The sequence below is a fragment of the Montipora capricornis genome, chromosome 6 (genome assembly GCF_036669925.1).
Source record: "Montipora capricornis isolate CH-2021 chromosome 6, ASM3666992v2, whole genome shotgun sequence".
Lineage (NCBI taxonomy): Eukaryota > Metazoa > Cnidaria > Anthozoa > Scleractinia > Acroporidae > Montipora > Montipora capricornis.
In genome coordinates, this window is record NC_090888.1 from 56,826,060 (window position 1) to 56,846,059 (window position 20,000).

Here is a 20,000-nt window from a genome sequence, read left to right on the forward strand (position 1 = left end):
AATTGTGCCAGACAACTTATTGGTATGTGGTGCAAAGTCCCAAAGGAGTTTGTAGTTCTCATTTTCCTGAACGCTCTCAGGGACGTGATTGTACTATTTATCATTCCGCATTTTCCAGACAGATCCCAGTGAATTATTGCCCTGGCCACATTATATGTCTTTTCTTGTATTCTTTCTGTGCCAATTTTGAACAACCACTGACGATGTGACTTAAGTTACATTGTCAGCAGTTGTTCCAAATTATTATTATTTATATTATTATTATTATTATTCTATTAAGATTAAAATTTTCCTTGGCATACTGTAAACATTGTATTGACTTTTGATTATTTTTCCCTAGGCAATTCAAGAGTTTACTGACTTATGCAAGAATTCAACTGCTGATGCTGTAGAAAGTGCTCTTCCCTTTTGGCCACGGATTTTCAACAAGTTATCTTTGGTAAACACAATATTTGTCATTGCCTTTGTGCGTGACAATAATTGTACATGTTAGTAAAGTGTACTGTACATTGCTTGTTTGTAAATATCCGTAAGAAAGTTGAATTTCTAAACAACAGTCAGCACCCATTGAAAAAAATCATTTGTTACTTCTATTAGGCTGAATAGTGATTACACTGTAGGAATTTTTCTCCGTGTGATTCTTGCAACCCAGTATTATAATTATCCAAACTACATAATAAAGGTCACTTGCATGGTTTAATCCATGTTAAAAAAACAGTTTATTTGGATGAGGGGTTGTTTTTTTCTAACTGATAGCATTCATGTAACTGTGAGACAGTTGTCTGATATCAGTCCCATCCATTGGTGGATTGTTAAAAAAACAGTTTATTTGGATGAGGTGTTGTTTTGTTCTAACTGATAGCATTCATGTACAATGTAACTGTGAGACAGTTGTCTGATATCAGTCCCATCCATTGGTGGAGAAGAATGTGGTTTGACTGATACTGTCAATCCGCACAAACAGACAGTACACGTGTGGGACAGTGGTCTGATATCAATCCCGTCCATTAGTGGATAACCTAGCTAGCTAGCTAGGTGACCCATATCAGTTTTTGCCTTTACTAGCAAATCATAACAAGCGCATGTTTTATATGAAAGAGAAGTCACATCACATGTAAGTTATTTACTACTTGCTGTGTAACTCAATCAAGTAAAATTGTGCACCTTTCACAGTGTTATTTGCCAAGTTCTTGATCAGCTCTTGGACTTCATTGCCCTCATCATCCACATACTTCAATTTATTACACATAACATGAAAATTTAATTCCATAAAGCCCATTAATTTTGTACAAATCTATATGCTTTATTTTCACGTGTGAAAAAGCCTATACAGCCAATCAGAATGGCATACAGCTCTTCCACGTGTGGAAGTATAACTAATCAACAATAGCGTTAAGGGCTTTCCAAGCCAATCACTCGACGTGCATCTTGTGCAAATTGTACGTTGTTATTGAATTAAATTAAATTTGCATTTGGTTCTATTGTTACTGAGTTTTTGTTTCTAATTTGCATTCAGAAAACTATTTCAATGAAAATTCTCTTATGTGTTTAATTAACAGCTCACGACATAGAAAGTGCTTTGTACGGGGTTGTATTTACTCTTACCTCGCTCGTTCAGGTTCTTGACACAAACAACTCATGAATAAAACCCTGTACGCCGCACTTTCTATGACGTTAACTATATCCATGCCTAAAATATGTCAATATCATTGACATTTACATGTACATGCAAAACATTATAATAGTATTTATTTAATAAATGCATTGTACACTCAGTATAATACTAACAGGTGCTTTTGACCACAGGATGTTGATCATAGAGTGCGAGAAGCTACTCAGCAGGCTATGGAACAGCTAGTTGTCAGAGTTGGACGCAATCTTGCCCCTCATCTCCGTTACATCATTGGTCCATGGCTGTATTCACAATTTGACACTTATCCTGTGGTGGCATCATCTGGAAGGAAATCATTTCTTGCTGCTTTCTCAGAGGAAAAGCAAGCTGAAGTTATTATGTTTTGTAGGAAAGAACTGTTTGAGGTTTGTAAAAACACATTGTATCATATATAAACTAGTTTGAAAAATTTTAACCAAGCAAACATTTTACAAGTCATAATCCCTTGTAGCTATTTTTACTGTCAGTATATAAAAGAATTGTGTCACTGTCAACACAAAAACGGATTAGGAGAAATGAGTTTGGCACTGGAGGAAGTTCCAGCACTTTTATGTGGCATGTGTCAGATGCATGTAAACCTTCAATGCAGAGGCTGTCATTATGGTTTAATGAAGCTGTCAATACAGCGAAAATAACTAATTAAGCTAGTTTCAACTGTGTGCACGGTGTTATAATCATTTTTTAACACAAAGTATACCATACATGTAGGCCACTGCAGTGGCCTGTTAACAACTATAACTGGCTGCTCTTTACTGGTATTGGAATGCTTGCCACGGTACATGTATGTACATGTACAATGTAGGCTATTTTTAATATGTGATGAACTGCTGAAAGTTACACTTAATTTACACATACGTGAGGTTTTTTTCTTTTTCAATGCCAACAGTTCTTACAAGACAACATCTTAACTCAGACACCTTCTACTCTGTCTGATCCAAAGTGAGTAAGCCCATGTTGTTGTATTCTTGCATGTTAATCCTTTTTTTTTTTCATTGAACAACACTTAACAAAAATAATAATAATTGTTATTATTAAATTTTAACCTTGGTTTATGCATTGTCGTGCTCTTATTGGTTCACTCAATCTCAGTTATCAGCTCATATACAGTACCTTAGTTTGACCTTATTTGGCAATTGATTGCAGCAAAAGAAAACCTTGTTGTGGAAAGTTTGGATCAATTCCAATGTTTAGAAGTACGTGAAAGGCAAAAAATGTTTTTGTGATGAGCCTGCATCTGTCTGATCACAAGATACGTTGTATCGCATCTTCATCGCGTTTTTTCGATTTTGCTTGGATTTTCTCTCTTTTTTTCGCTCGTATTTTTATTCCATTTGCACTTGTTGGATATCAGAGTGGTTGTAGGCAACTCGGCGCTACATATGCCTCGTTGGCTATTTACCATCTCATATCCATCGCGCGCTCATGGAATAATAATTTTAAAATTAAAGTTTGTTTCTTTCTGTTAACCCCTACTTTAATTAGAATTTAATTAATTAGACTGCTTTGTTGACTAGAGGGCTCATAATTGGGTAGCAGAGGTGAGTGCTGAACAATGATATTCCAGCCAGCATGAGTCTGCACAAGAAAGAAAGATAAAGATCAGAGCAGTATTAATTGATTTTCTGCTGGAAACCCATCTTTCCTCCTTTAGGAAAATTCCCTTTCTTTGTTCTTTTATTAACTAGATTTGTGGCAGAAGAGGAGAGGGAGGCCAAGTATAACCGTGTCCTGTCAGCATCTATCTTAGCCCTTGGAAAGCTAATATCCGTTACATCAGAGAAGACCAGAGAAGAAATGCAAGAACTTTATTTAAGTTTAATGAGAGAAAAGAAGTTCTGGAAATATGTCAGGCACAAATCTCCACATGTAAGCCTTTCAATCGATAATTTACATGTATTTTCAAGCACCCTTCAACTAATTTGATGGGAAAATAGTTATGTTTCATTTCTGAGGAAACAACACAAACAAAGAACAAAACAAGTCATGCATGTACTACCTACGTACTGTACAATGTCATGTACAAGAACATGTACTTGTATATGTTTTCTGCAGCCCATTGCCATTTATACATACTTCTTTGTGTACATTCATCCTTGTACAGTAAACACCCGCATATAAGAACAAGTGGATTAAGAACATCAGGCTGAAATTTGACTAATAAAGCACCATAATTTATAAATAAGAAGAAATTCAGTCTGATATATAATACATGTTCTTAATACAAAGGGAAAGGGTATTAGGATCAGGAAACAATACAATAAAGTAACTTATACATGTGTATCAATTGAAAGTACTATGGTGTTCAGGACCATTAAAAACTATAAAATCCATTACAAAACAGCATTGTATGTTTACTTAATAAAATTAAACCTCTAGTAATATATAACTTGAAGTATTTCTGAAACCAATTTTAAGAACATTTTAAGAACACTTTCAAGCTGATTTCTCACTTTAAGCACCCCTCAAATCAGAACACGATCAGCCTTAAACCTGAAAAAAGTGTTCTTATATGCTGGTGTTTACTGTAATACATGCAGGTGCGAGGAGCAGTACTCTGTACAGTTGGTATTGCCTGTGAAAGATTTCCTTTGATGATGTCATCCATCAGCTGCTTAGTGTCCCCAGCTGTATTGTCAGCACTGGATGATTCAGATCCAGCTGTATCTCAACATGTTTGGGATGCTGCTTTATCTGTGGTGAAGAACATTGCGGTAAGAATTATAACTGTTTGTGAACTTGGTTATTTTCGGTTTTGTCATTAAGAACTGAGTCGAAAATAAGAGTGAACTGAGCATACATGTAATTATAGTGAAATGAAGCTGAATAGATAATAAAGGTTTGCCATAAGTGGTTGGTTGACCGTATGCTAAGCTTAATGTCTCGGTTTTTTTTTTCTACTTTATTTTTATCCTTTTACCCAAATCTTTTGGTTTTGACTTGAAGCAGAACCCTTATGTGTATAGAACAGAATTTGGCCCAATTGTGCTGTACATGTAAATGTAAGGTGTTAACAAGTGTACAGCTGAGTATGCAAGGTTGAGTGTCTCCAATATTGTAGGGCTTCCACTTTTGGTAGTCAGCTCCTGTATTGAAAACCCCATAGCTGGCATGCACAACCCATGCCAAGAATCCCTATGCTAGAGAGCAGGCGCCATCACACTGAAATATCAGTGGAAGGAAACAAGGAGATTGGGAATAAGAAGGCTTTGAGAAAACAATATTTATTATCAGCAATCTTGTGTGGTAAAGGAATTCTTACTTTTTATGAAACTCCATGTGCAGCAACCACGATGTTGAGAGTGAAAGAACTACTGCACATTTATTATATAAACACCAATGAAATACCAGGTGATCTTTTGCATGAAAACATGACATCTTCACACATGAAAATAACATGCTATTTTCACATGCGAAAAGGTCTCCATTGCTATGGTTACGTAATGAATTGTGCCGTTGTTCTTCGTAAGGACTACAAAACATATTAACCCATTGACATCAAAAAACCGGCCAAAACCGGCCAGACTTAGTACCTATTTTACACTGTCTAACGCCAGACTATTATACTCGTCAATGGGGAACCCCTGGGAGTCAATGGGTTAAAGTGAAATGGTTTGGTGTTTCATTGTTGTTTATATAATTAATTTAAGAGAACATTACATGACTGCTTAGAGGTACGAAATTTCTCATCTCGTGTTAAAAAATATTTTTTCAACACTCATAGAGAAATTTCCTATCACCATGTAGTAATGTCATATCCTCTATGTACATACCTGTGACTCCAAGCCACATTCTACTGTCCTCTAGTTATTATGTAGTAATGCAGGTGCCTTGTGTTGTAAACTCATTTAAATTCGCTATTTTTACCAATCCCATAATACAGTTCATTTTGGGGGCTATTTGCATTAAAACAATGAATATCCAGTTTACTGAAGTATGATACAGTCCCAAGAGTAAATAAGTGGTATTGTTTTTATGTAAAGAACCTCCCAAAACGTATTGCATTATGGGATTGTGAAAATAGTCAATTGCATTTAAAAGGCAATTTTACTGTCACACAAGTAAAATGTAGTTAATGGGTCGTGACAGTATTATCTGTAACCCTTTCATGGCAGCTCTGTTTTCAATGTAGCATTTGTGCCGTCTAGTTGCCAAGGTCAGCAAACACCAAGGATTTATTGTATTATTGTTTCGAACTTCGCAGCTTTATTGTCGCTAGCAGGCTAGTACGATCCCCGGCATTGGCACTTTTTTCAAAGCTTTATTCACGGCTAAGAGTTGGCACGTGTAACACTAAGTTCTCCCATAGTACTGTAGCTTTTCCGACTGGCTATGCCAGCAGACATTTGTCTAGCTATAAAAGCATGGAAAGCACCTCGCACCAGTGGCTCAGTTGGTTAAGCACCGGACTGTCACGAGGGAGGTCATGAGTTCAACTCCGGCCGGACCATCACTCAGGGTCTTTAAATAACTGAGGAGAAAGTGCTGCCTTTGTAACTACATCTGCAAATGGTTAGACTTTCACGTCTTCTCGGATAAGGACGATAAGCCGGAGCTCCTGTCTCACAATCTTCAATGTCTATAATGCTGTGGGGTCGTAAAAGAACCCACACACTTGTCGCTAAGAGTAAGGCACGTAGCTCCAAGTGCTGTGGTCTGTCTTCTGTTGATTATCATGGTTGGGAGGGTAAAAAAAGGGGCGACAGTAATTGGCGCAAGCTGTTGTGGCAACTCTGCCAGCTTGACTGGCAAAGTCTGTAAATCAAATGTGAAAACTAGTTAGAGATCACTCATGTTCTGTTGTTCAGCGCAGTTAGCTCTCAATATATCAGTGTGGTTTACAATTTGGTTTTTTCCCTACCTCCCTCCCTTTGGAGTCGAGATTGGGCCTCCTTATCTGTCAATAAACTTGGGACACTACTGTGTGGTGCAGTTAAGTCTGCGCAGCGACTTCCCCCAAGCTTGTTGGCTGCGTTGCCTTTTGAATATCGCCTGCTAACCGAGACTCTTGTCTGAGGTGTCTTTGTCACACAATCGCTGGAAGTCGCACAAGCTAACCTAACGCAAGACAGTGTTCCCCTATTAACTCCAACTGGAGTCAATGTTTGATCATAGCTAGTGGTTAGCACACAAACATAAGGAACAGAGACATTAATACATGAAAATGAAGTTGCTTTCAAGCTGAAGGAATTGCCACCCTTCTCGGGATAGCATGTTTTCATGTATATATCGCATGGTTACCCCTTAAGTTAATTTTCGGAGGGCATACCCATTTATATATTTGGGAGGAAAGAGGGAGTGGTCTGGGAAAACACTGTGGTATCAGAGCAAACCCTAAGGTCTAGAGTCATTCTATCCAGGTTTGTTCACAGAGCCCTTTATAGTTACAATATTGCACTTAAACAATGTCCATTGTGAATACTTCCATGAGAGGTTTTGTTCTCATCATACATGTACGTGTACAACATTCATAAATTTGCTGGTTTTTGTTTCTCTGTCAGGACTGCTGGAAGCAAGTGAATGTCCGCAAAGCTGTTTTGCCAAAGTTTTGGGATGTCCTAAGGAATGGGGGCAGTGGCTGTGCATACGTTATCTTTCCTAACTTACTTCCTTTCTTGAGTAAAGTACCTGCAGAGGTTTGTTAAAAAGGAAAAAATACTATCCCTTTTAGCATAGAATATATCCTGTCATACAGGCCACTGGTTAAGCCTGCTGTGATGCATTGTGAAGGAATCTGGCTGTCAATTTGTATACTCTTGCAGCCTTTCATGGCAGATACAAAAATTAAAAGTAATTGTCTTTAGTTAATTAATTTTACAGGTAGTTGGCAGTGGACTTGGATTCTATCAAGAACTTTTCAATAATCTGCAAGAGGGATTGGCCAAGGAGCATGTACAGAACAGTCCCAGTGAATGCTCTGCAGTTGTTTCAGCATTTATGGAATGCATGAGATTTTGTCTTCTGCCTAGATTTGATAAGGAAGGTCCACATGATGCTGTTCAAGAGTACTTAGTCAAGGAACAGGTAGAAAAACAATGGCAGGAGTTTTTACTTTCACGTGGTCTCCCTGTTCTTTTAGAAATCCATGGCCTTTTAGGGTTCCTGTCTTGATGAACTCCTGTTTTTGCTTATATTTTATTATAACTGAATTGCAACTGATGATAATGCAAGAACAGAGAAGCAGATTGTAAATGCCATTAGAAAATTGTGATATAGAATTATTGGAGAAGAGGGTAACTGGAGTAACCAGAGAAAAACCTCTTGATGCAGAGTAGAGAACAGACATACTCAACCCACATGTGGCCTGGGTTTGATTCCCAGACTCTGCATCATATGTCGGTTGAGTTTGTTGGTTCTCTACTCTGCTCTGGGAGGTTTTTCTCCTGGTACTCTGGATTTCTCCTCTTATCAAAAACCAAACATACAGATCATTGATTATTTGATTTAATTTGATTTCTGTGTCCCAATTAGTGCCTCAGTTGACACTTAAATAAAGTTCATTACAGTTATAGTAATAATCGTGGATTACTATTAGTAAAGTGCGTTCAATGTCTAGTTAAGTAAAATAATAGTTTTTATTGATTTTTACTGATTGCCCAGAAATATTCAGGAAAAGTGTGTCTCTATCGTGACCTACAAAACACACCACTACACAGCTTTCTGATCTTCTGATAAGTATAGCTTTTATATAATAGTCATAATTATTTGCAACAGTCATACTTGAATAAATGAACACAACTTCACTTTAATACCTTTGGGAAACAGCGAAGAAATGGCAGAGCAAGCAACATGCACAACTGCCAAGCACATGTAAATACTTGGAATTTTTACCACTTTGATTTGGGCATTTAGGTATTGTGATACGAACCCGATGTCAAGGCATGACAGATTCACGATCACATCAGACCAAGGTGATGTGTGCCCATTGCCCAGCCAGTTTAAGATGGTGCCAAAACCCTGAAATTGCATGGCATCATGACCGATACCTGATTAGTATGCGTCCTCCTTTGTCGGAACGCAATCATTATTATTACGATGGTACATGCAAATGTTGAAGGCCCCATACTCAGACATACCACCTAGCTAAAAAAAACCCAAGATAATAAGTAATAAGAAGAAAAACTCCATTTAAATTGCTGAAATTGAGCCCAATTCAACATGTCTACAAGAGGATTGAAAAGGCTAAACTTTGGTTTTATTTTGGTAAAGGAAGTAACTACATTTGGAATTTCTCTCAGAGAAGTAGGATTCGTGGCTTAATTAACCTTAGCATGCCTTTACTTACTTGAGCGCCGCGTCCCTTTCATGACGTTAATCTGTTATTTGTTCTCTTATAGCTCCTCCTGGTGATGAAAATCTCATTGCAAAGGCAATCTAGAAAAATGACACAGTCCAATCTTTATGTCTTAGTGGCTGATCTATTGTCCTACTTGTCAATGAAATCTGGAATTGATTCCAGTGCTTTGAAGGATTCTGAGCCAGAGGAACAGAAAATATCCCAACAGTTTAGTCAGATGTTAAACTGGTTTTGGGAAGGTCTGAGTTGTCTCTGCTTGGAACATGTCAAATCTATAAATCAAAAGGTATTCTCTATTCACTGTTTTTCACATTTCTTGCTTTAAGTCATGGTGCATCCCTTTCAAACCAGATAATTTTATAACATAATTAGGATACTACGTGCACTCTCATTGGTCAATAGGAATTTTCTGACCCCTGAAAGAGACCATATTTTAAAATATTTCTTCGCATGAAACCCTAAAGGAGACCTTTACGGCTACTTATGGGTTACGTATGATGTTGTTTTCCTCAGAACACCATAAGTGAGACCAAATTGAAAATTTACACCCCTGAGGGAGACGAGCAACATCCCCACCCCTTTCATATGCAGATCCCGCCCCCACCCGGAGATTTTTCGGTCTCCGCTCGTCTAACTGTGATGATATTTACAACTTTCGTTTCCTCTTATAACATTTGTAAACCAATTTGTTAAATAAGCGTGGCCACTAATTCTCATTTGTATGCAATCTCACTGTTTTGACCAAATTACTGTTTTTTCTTTCTTTGACACAGGTTGACTTGGAATACATTTCATCCCTATCACAGTGTCTCGTCACTCTCAAAAGCCCATATGTTAGGAGCAAAAAAAAACACAAGGTTGCATTTGTTGAATCGTCTTCTGAACATTTTGATAACCCTTCACTTAGCACTGGAAATGGTTTATGTGGCAAAGAACTCAATTCTGCCAACGTCACATCAAAATGGCTATCTGGTGTTGAAAACCTGTACAATGGGTGTCTGTTAAAGCTGGTCTGTGATGTTTGCAGATTGTGCCTGGATGAAGTAACTCAAGAAAGTTCTTTTGAGCATCTAATTCTCTTGTCGTTACTTGTTCCCCATTTTGTCTCAACACAACTCATCCAAATCTTAAATAATAGCAATGAATTTTCTTCAAGTGATCATGATTTCTGTGCACTAACTAAACAGTTTGTTACAAATACCATGTTCCACTGGATGAAGTTACCTTATGAACAAGTCTCTTCTGGAAATCAGGACAAGGAGAATTTGAACAGTGTGTTTACAGACAGCAGGTCTGTTGGACATGTGATTATTATTTTCTGTAGCATTATAACACCACTGCCAGTAGATCAACAAGAAGAGCTTGTATCAGAAGCTATCTTGGTGAGTTGCACCGATTTTCTGTTAAACAATTTATTATTATAAACTACTCTAACAAGTAAACAGGGGCATAATTCACAGCCAGCCTATTTTGTTTCCTCTAGAACACTCATGTCACAAACCTCTCTGTAAATGCTTGTAAAAAACGCAAAATATGCAAAATATACTTTTGTTGTGCTGGAAGTGAACTTAGCTACTAATATTATTTCATATGAAGGGGATTGTTTCTAAGAAAACTTTTGTGCTGCACTGGTGGGAGAGTAAAACACAAAAATTCCCTTTTTTCAATCGAGTCGATAAAGCTGGTTGAATTGGAACTGTGAATGAAAGATAAAATGGCTGAGGTCTCAATTCACTCTAATGAAAGGTCAAAGCTTGAAACATCAGCCATTTTGTTTTTCATGGTGGCACTTCGACCTTTATCAACTTTGAATGTCTGTTTCGCAGACATTCAATGGAAAGATTATTATCTGAAATCAATAATTCACATGAACCATAACACGGTTGTAAACCCTAAAATGCAGGAAGTAACGGGGTTAACTTTTAAAAGGCGTGGTACAGTCCTCGGTGAAATTGGGTGTGGCAATCCAATGTCAAAACCACAGGCGCATGCTGTGTGCCCAAGTGATCTAATGAGAAGGCTAGATCGAACACACTATCGTTTTCTCCCTGCGAAACGTGAAGCCCACGACGCCATGTTGTTAGGACCAATTTTGCAATAAACCCTCTCACATACAGTGAAATTATGGGTAAAAACAGAACCCCCTTCAATATTATGCGCAGAAACTTTGAAAGTGGTTTTTGTAACAATTCTGCATTGTTTATTTATCTCTTATGTCGAGGTGTCAAGGTGGTCCCAACAATTAACTGGCTGCCGCGATTTTGTCATGCTTCATTTCAAACAATAGATGCTTAATCCAGTCTTTTAATATCAATGGTGTGCATACTGTACTGTGTTTTTGTAACTTTATTTTTACTAGGCCATACACCTTATTTCAAAATGGCCACCATTTTAAAATTCTTTTGTTAGCTAGCAAATTAGCCCTTGTTGCCTCGTTCAACCTAGGTTAAATGTATTTTGCTTAATGAATTTTTTTTTTCTCCATGTAGCAAAACCCTTCAGTCTTTTTCCTGCACGAGCTTGTTCATCAGGTAAGTGGCATCAGTTGTTTCAACAATCGTGAAAGATTGAAGTGATCCTTACACCCGGGGGGGGGGGGGGGGGGATGCTCGTCGTCTCGCTTAGGGGTGTAAATTTTGGATTTTGGTCTTGCCTAGGGTGTTCCAGGCAAAGCGCCAATATTTGCTTAAGCCACGCTTTAGGGGTCACAAAAAGCTTGAGCCACACCCAGATGGTCTCCTTTAGGGTTTCAATTCAAAATTTCCGACGAGCATCCCCGTCTGTTCCATATGGGAGTCCCAAGTAATTTTGTCCCTCATTGTAGGTTGCTTTGCATTGTTCCTTCTGCACGCTTGAATCCACGTGCCACATTTTCAGTCTGCCGGAGGTAATAGTAAAACTAACCCTTACCTTAGAACCAGCGCTCAGAACTACATGTAACCAAACTCAACCGAGCACAGCCTGTGCGACGGGATACTGTTGCTCGAAGCTTTGTTAGCGCTGAGCCGTCAAATCACACGACGACCTAGAGATTGTGATTGCTTAGCCTCAACTTTTCGTTGGCAAAACGACCGGCCGACCGACCGACCGACCTTAACCAGCCAATCAAAGAAGCCAATCATTACGTGAAGCAGATGCATGCAGCCCACGCTGAGAGCAGGAGAACGCGTGCGAGCAGCGAGCTGGGGCTGGTTGTTGGAAGCCTGGTTAGCGCTAACCGTTGGTTAAGAGGTATCAAATCCTATACGTTTCCATGGTATTTGACGCTGGTTAGCGCTAACCATGCTTCGAGCAACCCGGGCCTGGACGTTAGAAGACTGACCGAAAACGTTAACGAAGAGACTCCGGACGTAAATCCAACTCTTCCGTCCTTAGTCGGAAACGACACCACTCTGTTGTTGGATAAACGACCTTAAATGGTGGGAAGATTCTATAAATACACGCTTCAAGCACCATTAATGGTTGGGGGTAATTTTTTTCTATAGGAGACTGCGATTCGGGGATGCTTGGAAAAAATCCGAGTGCTCCTTTTGCACGAGTCGAACCTACGACCTTCCGATTACTAGTTCGGATGCTCTACCTCGGAGCTATAGGAGACTCGTTAGTGGTGACTCGGGGTTACTCGGAAAAAATCCGAGCACTCCTTTACAGAAGTCGAACCTACGGCTCTCCGATTACTAGTTCAGATAATTTACCATGCTTGCAGGAACTTGGCCATTAAACCAGGTTCATGCTGTGATATTATTCATTGTCCTGCTATATTGCTAGCATTCAAATTGTCGAAATAGAGCATTGTGGCCATTGTAAAAGAGGCGGTGTTAGATGTTAAGCAGGTAAATGCATTATTTTTTTCGGTGGTGACAGGGGATGAAATCCTATAGTTCTCCATTCATGGTGTGTTCTTGGTTTTCTCGGTCTTCGTTCTCTGAACACCATCTACATGTACCTGAATGAATTACTTTTTTTTATTTTTTATTTATTATTATTATTTTTTTATTTTTTTATTTTTTTTTATTTTTTATTTATTTATTTTTTTTTTCACAAGAGACAACAGCGGCATACTATGTCAACTCATCCAATCCTTGGTACATTGCTTCAAAATTTATAGCGAAGAGTACTTTATCAAAGTTTGATAAATTCCATGCTTGAAAGGTTCTGTCTGTGACAGGTTCATTTCACATGATTCCCAATTTTTTTGTGCGGCCAATATACTTGTAATATCATTGACACTATCAACCTCGTGACTTGGAATGCTGAATTAGCCACTGGAGTGTGATATCAATGTTCTCCTTTTCCTTGCAAGAAATGGAATAACAGCAAATTTCTCTGTCTTGGATAGATGCCAGATTCAATCTCTCCACTAGTTCTTTTTCATCTAATGCGTTTGGCAGATCCTTCTTGTTTCCAAGAACTAATACTGGAATGCCAGCTGTGCAATTGTGAATGAATTACGGTTTAAGTCAATTAAATATCATCGGCCGAATCATCTATAGTTTCGGGCGAAATCTCCGTCGGGCGAACAGGCTTTCGGGCGAAACATCCGGATACCACCTGAATTCTTCAGTTGTCCCTAATATAGACAATTGCTTAAAATTGTCCAAATGATTGCGAGGATTATTCCTTTCGCTTTTCGTTGTTGCTTAGCTGAGTGCATTGTTTGTTTTTGCTTCAGGGTCTCCTGTCCAACGTTATCGGTGTTGTCAGGTGGCTCCAGAGTGCAGAAGGAAAAGAAAAACTACTGGAGTTGTCAAAGCATTTAGTTTTTGTTGTTGGAGAAGACACTTCAAATTACACAACAACACTTCCTAAAGACGATCGCATGGTTGTTTGGAAACTTCTGAAATTGTGCCTTGTGACGTCGAGAAGTGGTTAGTTTAGTCAAATATGTCACTTTCAAATGTGTCTGCGTACTGAATGAAGATAATCATAGTCAAGTGAAATCTGCATGATTGTCCGCTTGAGTGTAGTCAAGGGCACCCAACGAGCAAAACAGCCTTTGAGCGACATTTTGAGGCTCCTTGTAATGTATAAAGACCGTCTAAAGAGATGTTTTTATCACCTAGAGAAATTTGATCTGCCCTCGGATATCTTTGCTGAAGATTGAAGGGTCCAAAATTTTTAGGGAATGATATCTCCATTTCAGAAATTGCTAGCTGAACATTACCTTTAAAGAACTTCCCAGCAAACCATTTGCTTTTTCGAAACTGCTAGGTGACCTTTTTAAGTGCCAAAACATGCAAAAATATCCCTTTCGAAAACGTAAGGGACTACTTTTCCCTGGTTCCGAATCTTTTAGGTTATGTTTTGGTAGAAAAATCTATAGCTGTTTGGCAACGTAGAACCGAATTCTTAGAACAGTTTGAGTCTCCCGAACTCATATTTAACCGAAGATTATCGTCGGGTGCCCCTGTGTAGTCCTGAGAAGGACAGTTTAGAATGGCATTGACTGACGTTTGGACAACCTGAGCGGATGGTGTTGATGTGTTTGGTCAACCAAGTCGTGATTCTATTGGTAGCCGAGTGGCTCTTGACTCTCAGTGCCACTCGACTTAAACCCTTAACCCAGTGGATTCATACTATCTACTGACGTTACACAAATCAATTGAGTCTGAAGATGACTTCCGCTCAGGTTGTCGAAATGTCAGTCAGTGTCTTCCTAAGCAGTCCTTCTCAGGACTACACGTACCCGGACGATCGCACGAGGAAGATAATGTTAAGAATCGATAGAAATGACACTCCTAATTCATGTTGGTTATCTCGAGTTGTCCTCATCCCTTAAATGTCAGCGAAACCAACACACAGCATAGTTCCCATTGTGAAGTGACATGAAACTGTCAAATCTTCCAGTGGCTTTTTTTTTTTCGTGTAATAGACACGGATAACACAAGGGTAAAGTCATTAACCGTGATAAGCTCTCTTTATTGTCGGAAAACGTCGTCTAAACTACAGTACGTTTGTTCCAGTTTTGATGCTCCCAACTTCCTTTGTGGAAAAGGTATTTCAACATTTCCTAAGGATCCTTAGACAGTCGGAACTGGATAGTGGACAAGAGCTGCTACTGTTGTTAGACGTTCTGAAGGCGTTTCTTGTTAACTGTGAAATGAATGTAAGTTCTGTCGTCTCTTTGTTTCAAGTATGGGCTTATTAAGAACATCCTTTCACTAGTTGTAAGAAACCGCTTGAGATGAACAAGTCAGAGGGATGATACTCCAGTCTCTCTGTCTTATCCAACCCAACTGTTAAAATGGTATAGAAATTTTTTTAAGTCCGATGACCAGCATGAGGTGCGTTATTGATTGGAAAGAGTCCACTGAAAACGGTAAAACCAAAAAACCCAAGTGACTGGAGGTAAGCAACTGGCTATTGACCAAGTAAAGTGGATTAAATGCCAGACTTCTGAAGAAAACCGAAATTAACGGTTATCGAAGCAGGATTAAAACATGTAGCATGCATTCGCATGTCACAGTAAACCCATCGCCCTAACCACTGATTCACGCCATCCTAGTCTAAGGAAACAACGGGAAACATGCCGAGATTCCGAACCCCCGACTTTCACATCAAAATTCTGAGGCGTGATGTGATGTGACGTCTTCATTTTATGAGGGTAGCACGTAATAGCCATGTAGGAGACGCGGTGGCCTCATGGTTAATGCGCTCGACTCCGGATCGAGTGGCCCTGCGTTTGACTAGCATCCCATCCAGGGGGGTAGAAATACTCCTAGTCGCTTCATGCTACAGAAACCGTGATAAGCTCCGGCCTAATGGGCCACTTGGCTCGTAAGCAGACTTTACCTTACGTAATAGCCATAGGCTCCGTGCCCTCCTCTTTTCGAGAAGCATTTGAGTCACTGAAGCATTTGCAGTAGCTGTTTTGAAAGTTTGTAATTGTTTTAGAAATAACCTCTGTAACGGCTGGGTCACTCCTTTTGAAATAACTCGCTTTTTCATTAGCGTGTCCAGCGTGTCATTTAAAAAGAAAATGCACTCTTTGGAGGTTTTTTGTTCAGTACTGTATTTCACTTTCTTTTTTGTTGTTTTTTGTTTTCAGCCTGATGATCTGGTTCCATGCACATTGGATCTCCTCGTAGCTGTTTTCCAGTTACAACTTCTCCATATGCCTCAGGTCTCTGGTAAGTTGATTTCCTCGATAAACCGGGTTAATGAGCTATTGTAATGCCAAAGTTCAAGATTACCTTTCCAACTTTGTCATCAATAATTCCTTTGGTTAACTGCTTAACATTGCCAAAAAGGCCACTTCCTCATCTATTTGGCAGCCGCAACGTCACGAGAAGAAGTATTCCTCTACAACACTGAATACACTTTAATACCGTATACATAAAGTAAAAGAAAAGAAAACTACCGGTACATACAAAAAGAAATATTATTTCAGATGATTTCGGGCTAAAGAAGGGATCAAGCTTAAGGTGCTCCCACGATCTCAAATTCTCTTTTCTTCAGATTGGCAAAAAATTTTTTTTTAGTTTTCATTTCGACCCAAAGATTTTTACTTTGAGCACAGTTTTTGTGTTTAGCGGTTCGGAATTACTTGGCTCAAAATGTAACCTGCAGACCCCAGAGAACTGGAGAGAGAGGAGAGTGGCGCCAAAAACTCTCTCGATTAAGAATGTAACATATGTGAAAATGCAAGACACAAGTTTCACTCTCTGATAGCCCGAAATTTCAGTGCTGCATGCTAAATCAGTTGTGTACACACAATTCATTTCTTGGCGATTGAGTCTTTGACGTCATTTTTTCTTCGAACCAGCTCTCCCAAGATTTTACAATAGATCATTTTACAGTTGTGTGCTCTGGCCTATGAATGAAATTGAGGTTGAAGTTGACTTTTTTTTTCTTTGCTTTGCTTTTCCTATGTAAATTCCAAGTCATTAGCATGAGAACAACAACATTCACACAACAAAAGCAGGGAGATCTGTATCATAACAAGGTCAACTTCAGCCCCACTTTCATTTAAAGGCCAGTTAACTAAGCAAGTAACTGTAAAAAGGTAATAAATAACTTTTAACTTGAGGTAAACAAAGTTCTGCTTAAACTTTGCCGGTCTAGTGATACGCAAACACATTTTCAAAATTTGAAAAAAGGAAATTGATTTTTGATCGAAGTATCACTTAAAATTGGCAGTCATGTTCGACATAAGTTGTACAATGCATGTAGGTCAAAAGATAAAATTATGTCAACTTTCTTTTGCAGCGAGTGTATCACAGTCATTGACGGAAACTTGGCAAACAGGGTTAAAGGTGTTACGACATTCTATGTCTGAAGGGGATCAAACTCCATGTCAGACACTTCTGCTCCGAGCTGCAGAGGTTATTCATAACAAGCTATCAGAGGTCGATACACTTGAGAGGTAATTATTTAAGAACTAGTTTCCCTAAATGGTAGAAATACTGCCGATGGGAAGGGAGATGTTCAGTTATGCTTGCGGTAATTTAACGACGGTTCGTGCGTGGAATTTTGTTTCTCAGGGTGGAAAACTTGGTGGCTAAAGCCATTTCTCTTCTGAAGGATGCGAGTCTCGGAGATGTTGCTGATGACCCTGAGCAAGACAATGTCACAAGGAGAGTTTTTAGTGCGTTAACAAGACATGAAAAAGAGCTGAGTTTCCTCAGAAATGAGTGTTACTCCATGGTTAGTATCTCGTGCAATGTTGGTTCCATCCCGTTTTTCCCTTTGCAGGAGAGTTGACAAATGTGCAGATAGAACGAGTTTAAATCGAGTGTCATAAAACCAAAACCAAAGTGATTACTTTGGCCAATCAAAAAGGACGGAGACAATCCAGAAAACCAATCAAAATTTGAAGTAATTACACGGAGCCGACAGGGAGCCGATACAAAGCGCGGGAAAATGTGGTTGAAAAAGTGGCGCGAGAACTTTGAACCAATCACTGAGGGAAGTAATGCAAAACCAAAGCAACTCGCTGATTACTTTCGACACTCAATCGAAAATCGCTCTATGTCCTTAAATGCCCCTAATTAGATGCGTGTCTGTTGTGAGTAGATTTCAATAAGCGTCACAAAGTGTCCCCTTGCTCCTCTTCCCACAGAAGCAGAATCCCTTTCCATCCTAAGCAGCATTCTCGTCACCAGAGCCTTGGATTTTATGTCTGCGCATGACCCGAGGCTCTGCGCATGACCCGAGGCTCTGGGAAAGCCGTAGGGTTCTTATAGACAAAAATTGGCAATTTGAACCGTACTGAACGAAATTATATATTGAACTGCGGATATGAAATCAAGTCAAGCTATGATCCTCGCAGTTATGAACGCAATAATTTGGTTTTATCAACGGAGTTGATAATGTAAAGTGGCCACCGTACAGAGATTCTAAAAGCTGACGTTTCGAGCGTTAGCCCTTCGTCAGAGCGAATCGAGGAATTATGGGTTACGTGTAGTTTTTATAGTATAGTAGGAGCTACGCTATTGGTGATAACATGGCAACGTGAAAAATAGGAATATATTACTTAAATGAAAAGCGTTCGTTAATACCGTGAGGATTAAGGGTTTCCGTCGTACCTAGGTGTAGGGAAAGGCCGCAGATAGCCATGTGTTTTTTGGAGTGGTTAGGGAGATTAAAATGACGAGCGACTGGCTTAGATGCATCCTTGTCATTCTCAACATCGCGAAGGTGTTCGCGTAATCGGTCACCTAGTCGTCTACCTGTCTCGCCAATGTATAATTTATTGCATAACGTACAGGTTATGCAATAAATGACATTTGCGGAGGTACATGTGAAACGATCGGTGATCTTAACAGATGGCTTAGGTCCCGATATCTTGCTAGTGTTAACAGTGAAAAGACAAGTTTTGCATCGTGAGCGCGCGCATTTGAACGTGCCGGGTTGCTCGTTAGTTTTGAGCGCGCCTCTAAATAAAAAGTTGCCTACGTTTTTGTCGCGTTTGAATGAAATAAGTGGAGGTTGCGAAAAGATTCTACGAGTCTCGGGATCATTTTGGAGTAATTTAAAATTATTAAGAATGATACTTTTGACTGCGTTGATAAAACCAAATTTTTGTGTACTACTTCCCCACCGACGCAGCACCACAGTTTCTTTAGAAACTACCCCTTCATTCATTTTATGAACGCAATAGTTTCACTTGATTTCGTATCTGCAGTTCAATGTAACATTCATCATTTCGTTCGTTGATTCATTCATCACGGGAACATGTGTGACCCACAAATGACCCGCTCCCAACATCAGAGGCTTTATAGCTCAGTTGGTTAGAGCGTCACACCGGCATCGCGAGGTTACGGGTTCAAACCCCGTTGGAAGTCCTGAATTTTTCAGGCTTGTCTACGCTATGGCAAAAATTGCGTTCATTACTGCGAGGATCGTAGCTTCACTTGATTGAGCCTTCCTCACTCCTTACTTGTGCTAACATTAACATGAATGCACTAATCAGAGTCGCTTTTCATTTTGTTTTTCACGAAACCAATGAGAAGACGCTTTATTTCAGGGTTCCGCAGAGCTTTTATTTCCCTCAGTCATGCGCAAAAGAGAAGTGCTCTGGGGTCGAGATTGGGTAGTCCAACATTTTTTGAAGTGCGCGCGCTCAGAACGGAAAATTCGTACTCATAATCGTCCCATTCTCGGCACCAGAAGAAAGAGAAGAGCTCTGGGGTCGAGATTGTCCTAAGCTGCTGAAATAAGAAAACGGGAATTTAATTAGTTTTGAAGTGTTTCCATAGATCTCACGAGATTACAGGGTTTTTTTTATGCGAAAACAGTTCATTTAGAGTGATTGGCTCAACGGTAAAAGATTCCATTTTCCAAGTAAAATTATGTTATCAGATGTCAATCAAATGACAGATAAAAAATACAATTCTCTTGCCTACAGCTGAAGATGACAGAATTAGATTTACTGGTGTGGTTCTTTGCTATAATGGCAAAGATAGCAGGGACTTTACATGTTATTATTAATAAGCCAACCACAGCCTTATTGGCGGCCGAAACAAAGGGTTCATTTGTTCGAGTTGTTGGCACGTGTGAATAACAAAAGAGAATTTAAACAAATATGTCAAC

The 20,000-nt window shown here is 39.3% G+C and overlaps 1 protein-coding gene across 1 annotated transcript in view; it reads left to right on the forward strand.

Annotated features, from left to right (window-relative positions):
• The window catches only part of LOC138052579 (E3 ubiquitin-protein ligase listerin-like), a 45,694-nt gene that overhangs the window by 13,919 nt on the left and 11,775 nt on the right, over nucleotides 1-20,000 (forward strand). Inside the window, exons 3-17 of the mRNA XM_068899115.1 lie at nucleotides 341-439; nucleotides 1,807-2,037; nucleotides 2,559-2,611; nucleotides 3,358-3,538; nucleotides 4,210-4,383; nucleotides 7,171-7,305; nucleotides 7,490-7,693; nucleotides 9,007-9,252; nucleotides 9,740-10,348; nucleotides 11,456-11,497; nucleotides 13,639-13,834; nucleotides 14,930-15,072; nucleotides 16,015-16,096; nucleotides 17,175-17,331; nucleotides 17,450-17,612. Of these exons, the coding sequence (XP_068755216.1) occupies nucleotides 341-439; nucleotides 1,807-2,037; nucleotides 2,559-2,611; nucleotides 3,358-3,538; nucleotides 4,210-4,383; nucleotides 7,171-7,305; nucleotides 7,490-7,693; nucleotides 9,007-9,252; nucleotides 9,740-10,348; nucleotides 11,456-11,497; nucleotides 13,639-13,834; nucleotides 14,930-15,072; nucleotides 16,015-16,096; nucleotides 17,175-17,331; nucleotides 17,450-17,612 (2,715 nt within the window). The remainder of the gene's footprint in view (nucleotides 1-340; nucleotides 440-1,806; nucleotides 2,038-2,558; nucleotides 2,612-3,357; nucleotides 3,539-4,209; nucleotides 4,384-7,170; nucleotides 7,306-7,489; nucleotides 7,694-9,006; nucleotides 9,253-9,739; nucleotides 10,349-11,455; nucleotides 11,498-13,638; nucleotides 13,835-14,929; nucleotides 15,073-16,014; nucleotides 16,097-17,174; nucleotides 17,332-17,449; nucleotides 17,613-20,000) is intronic.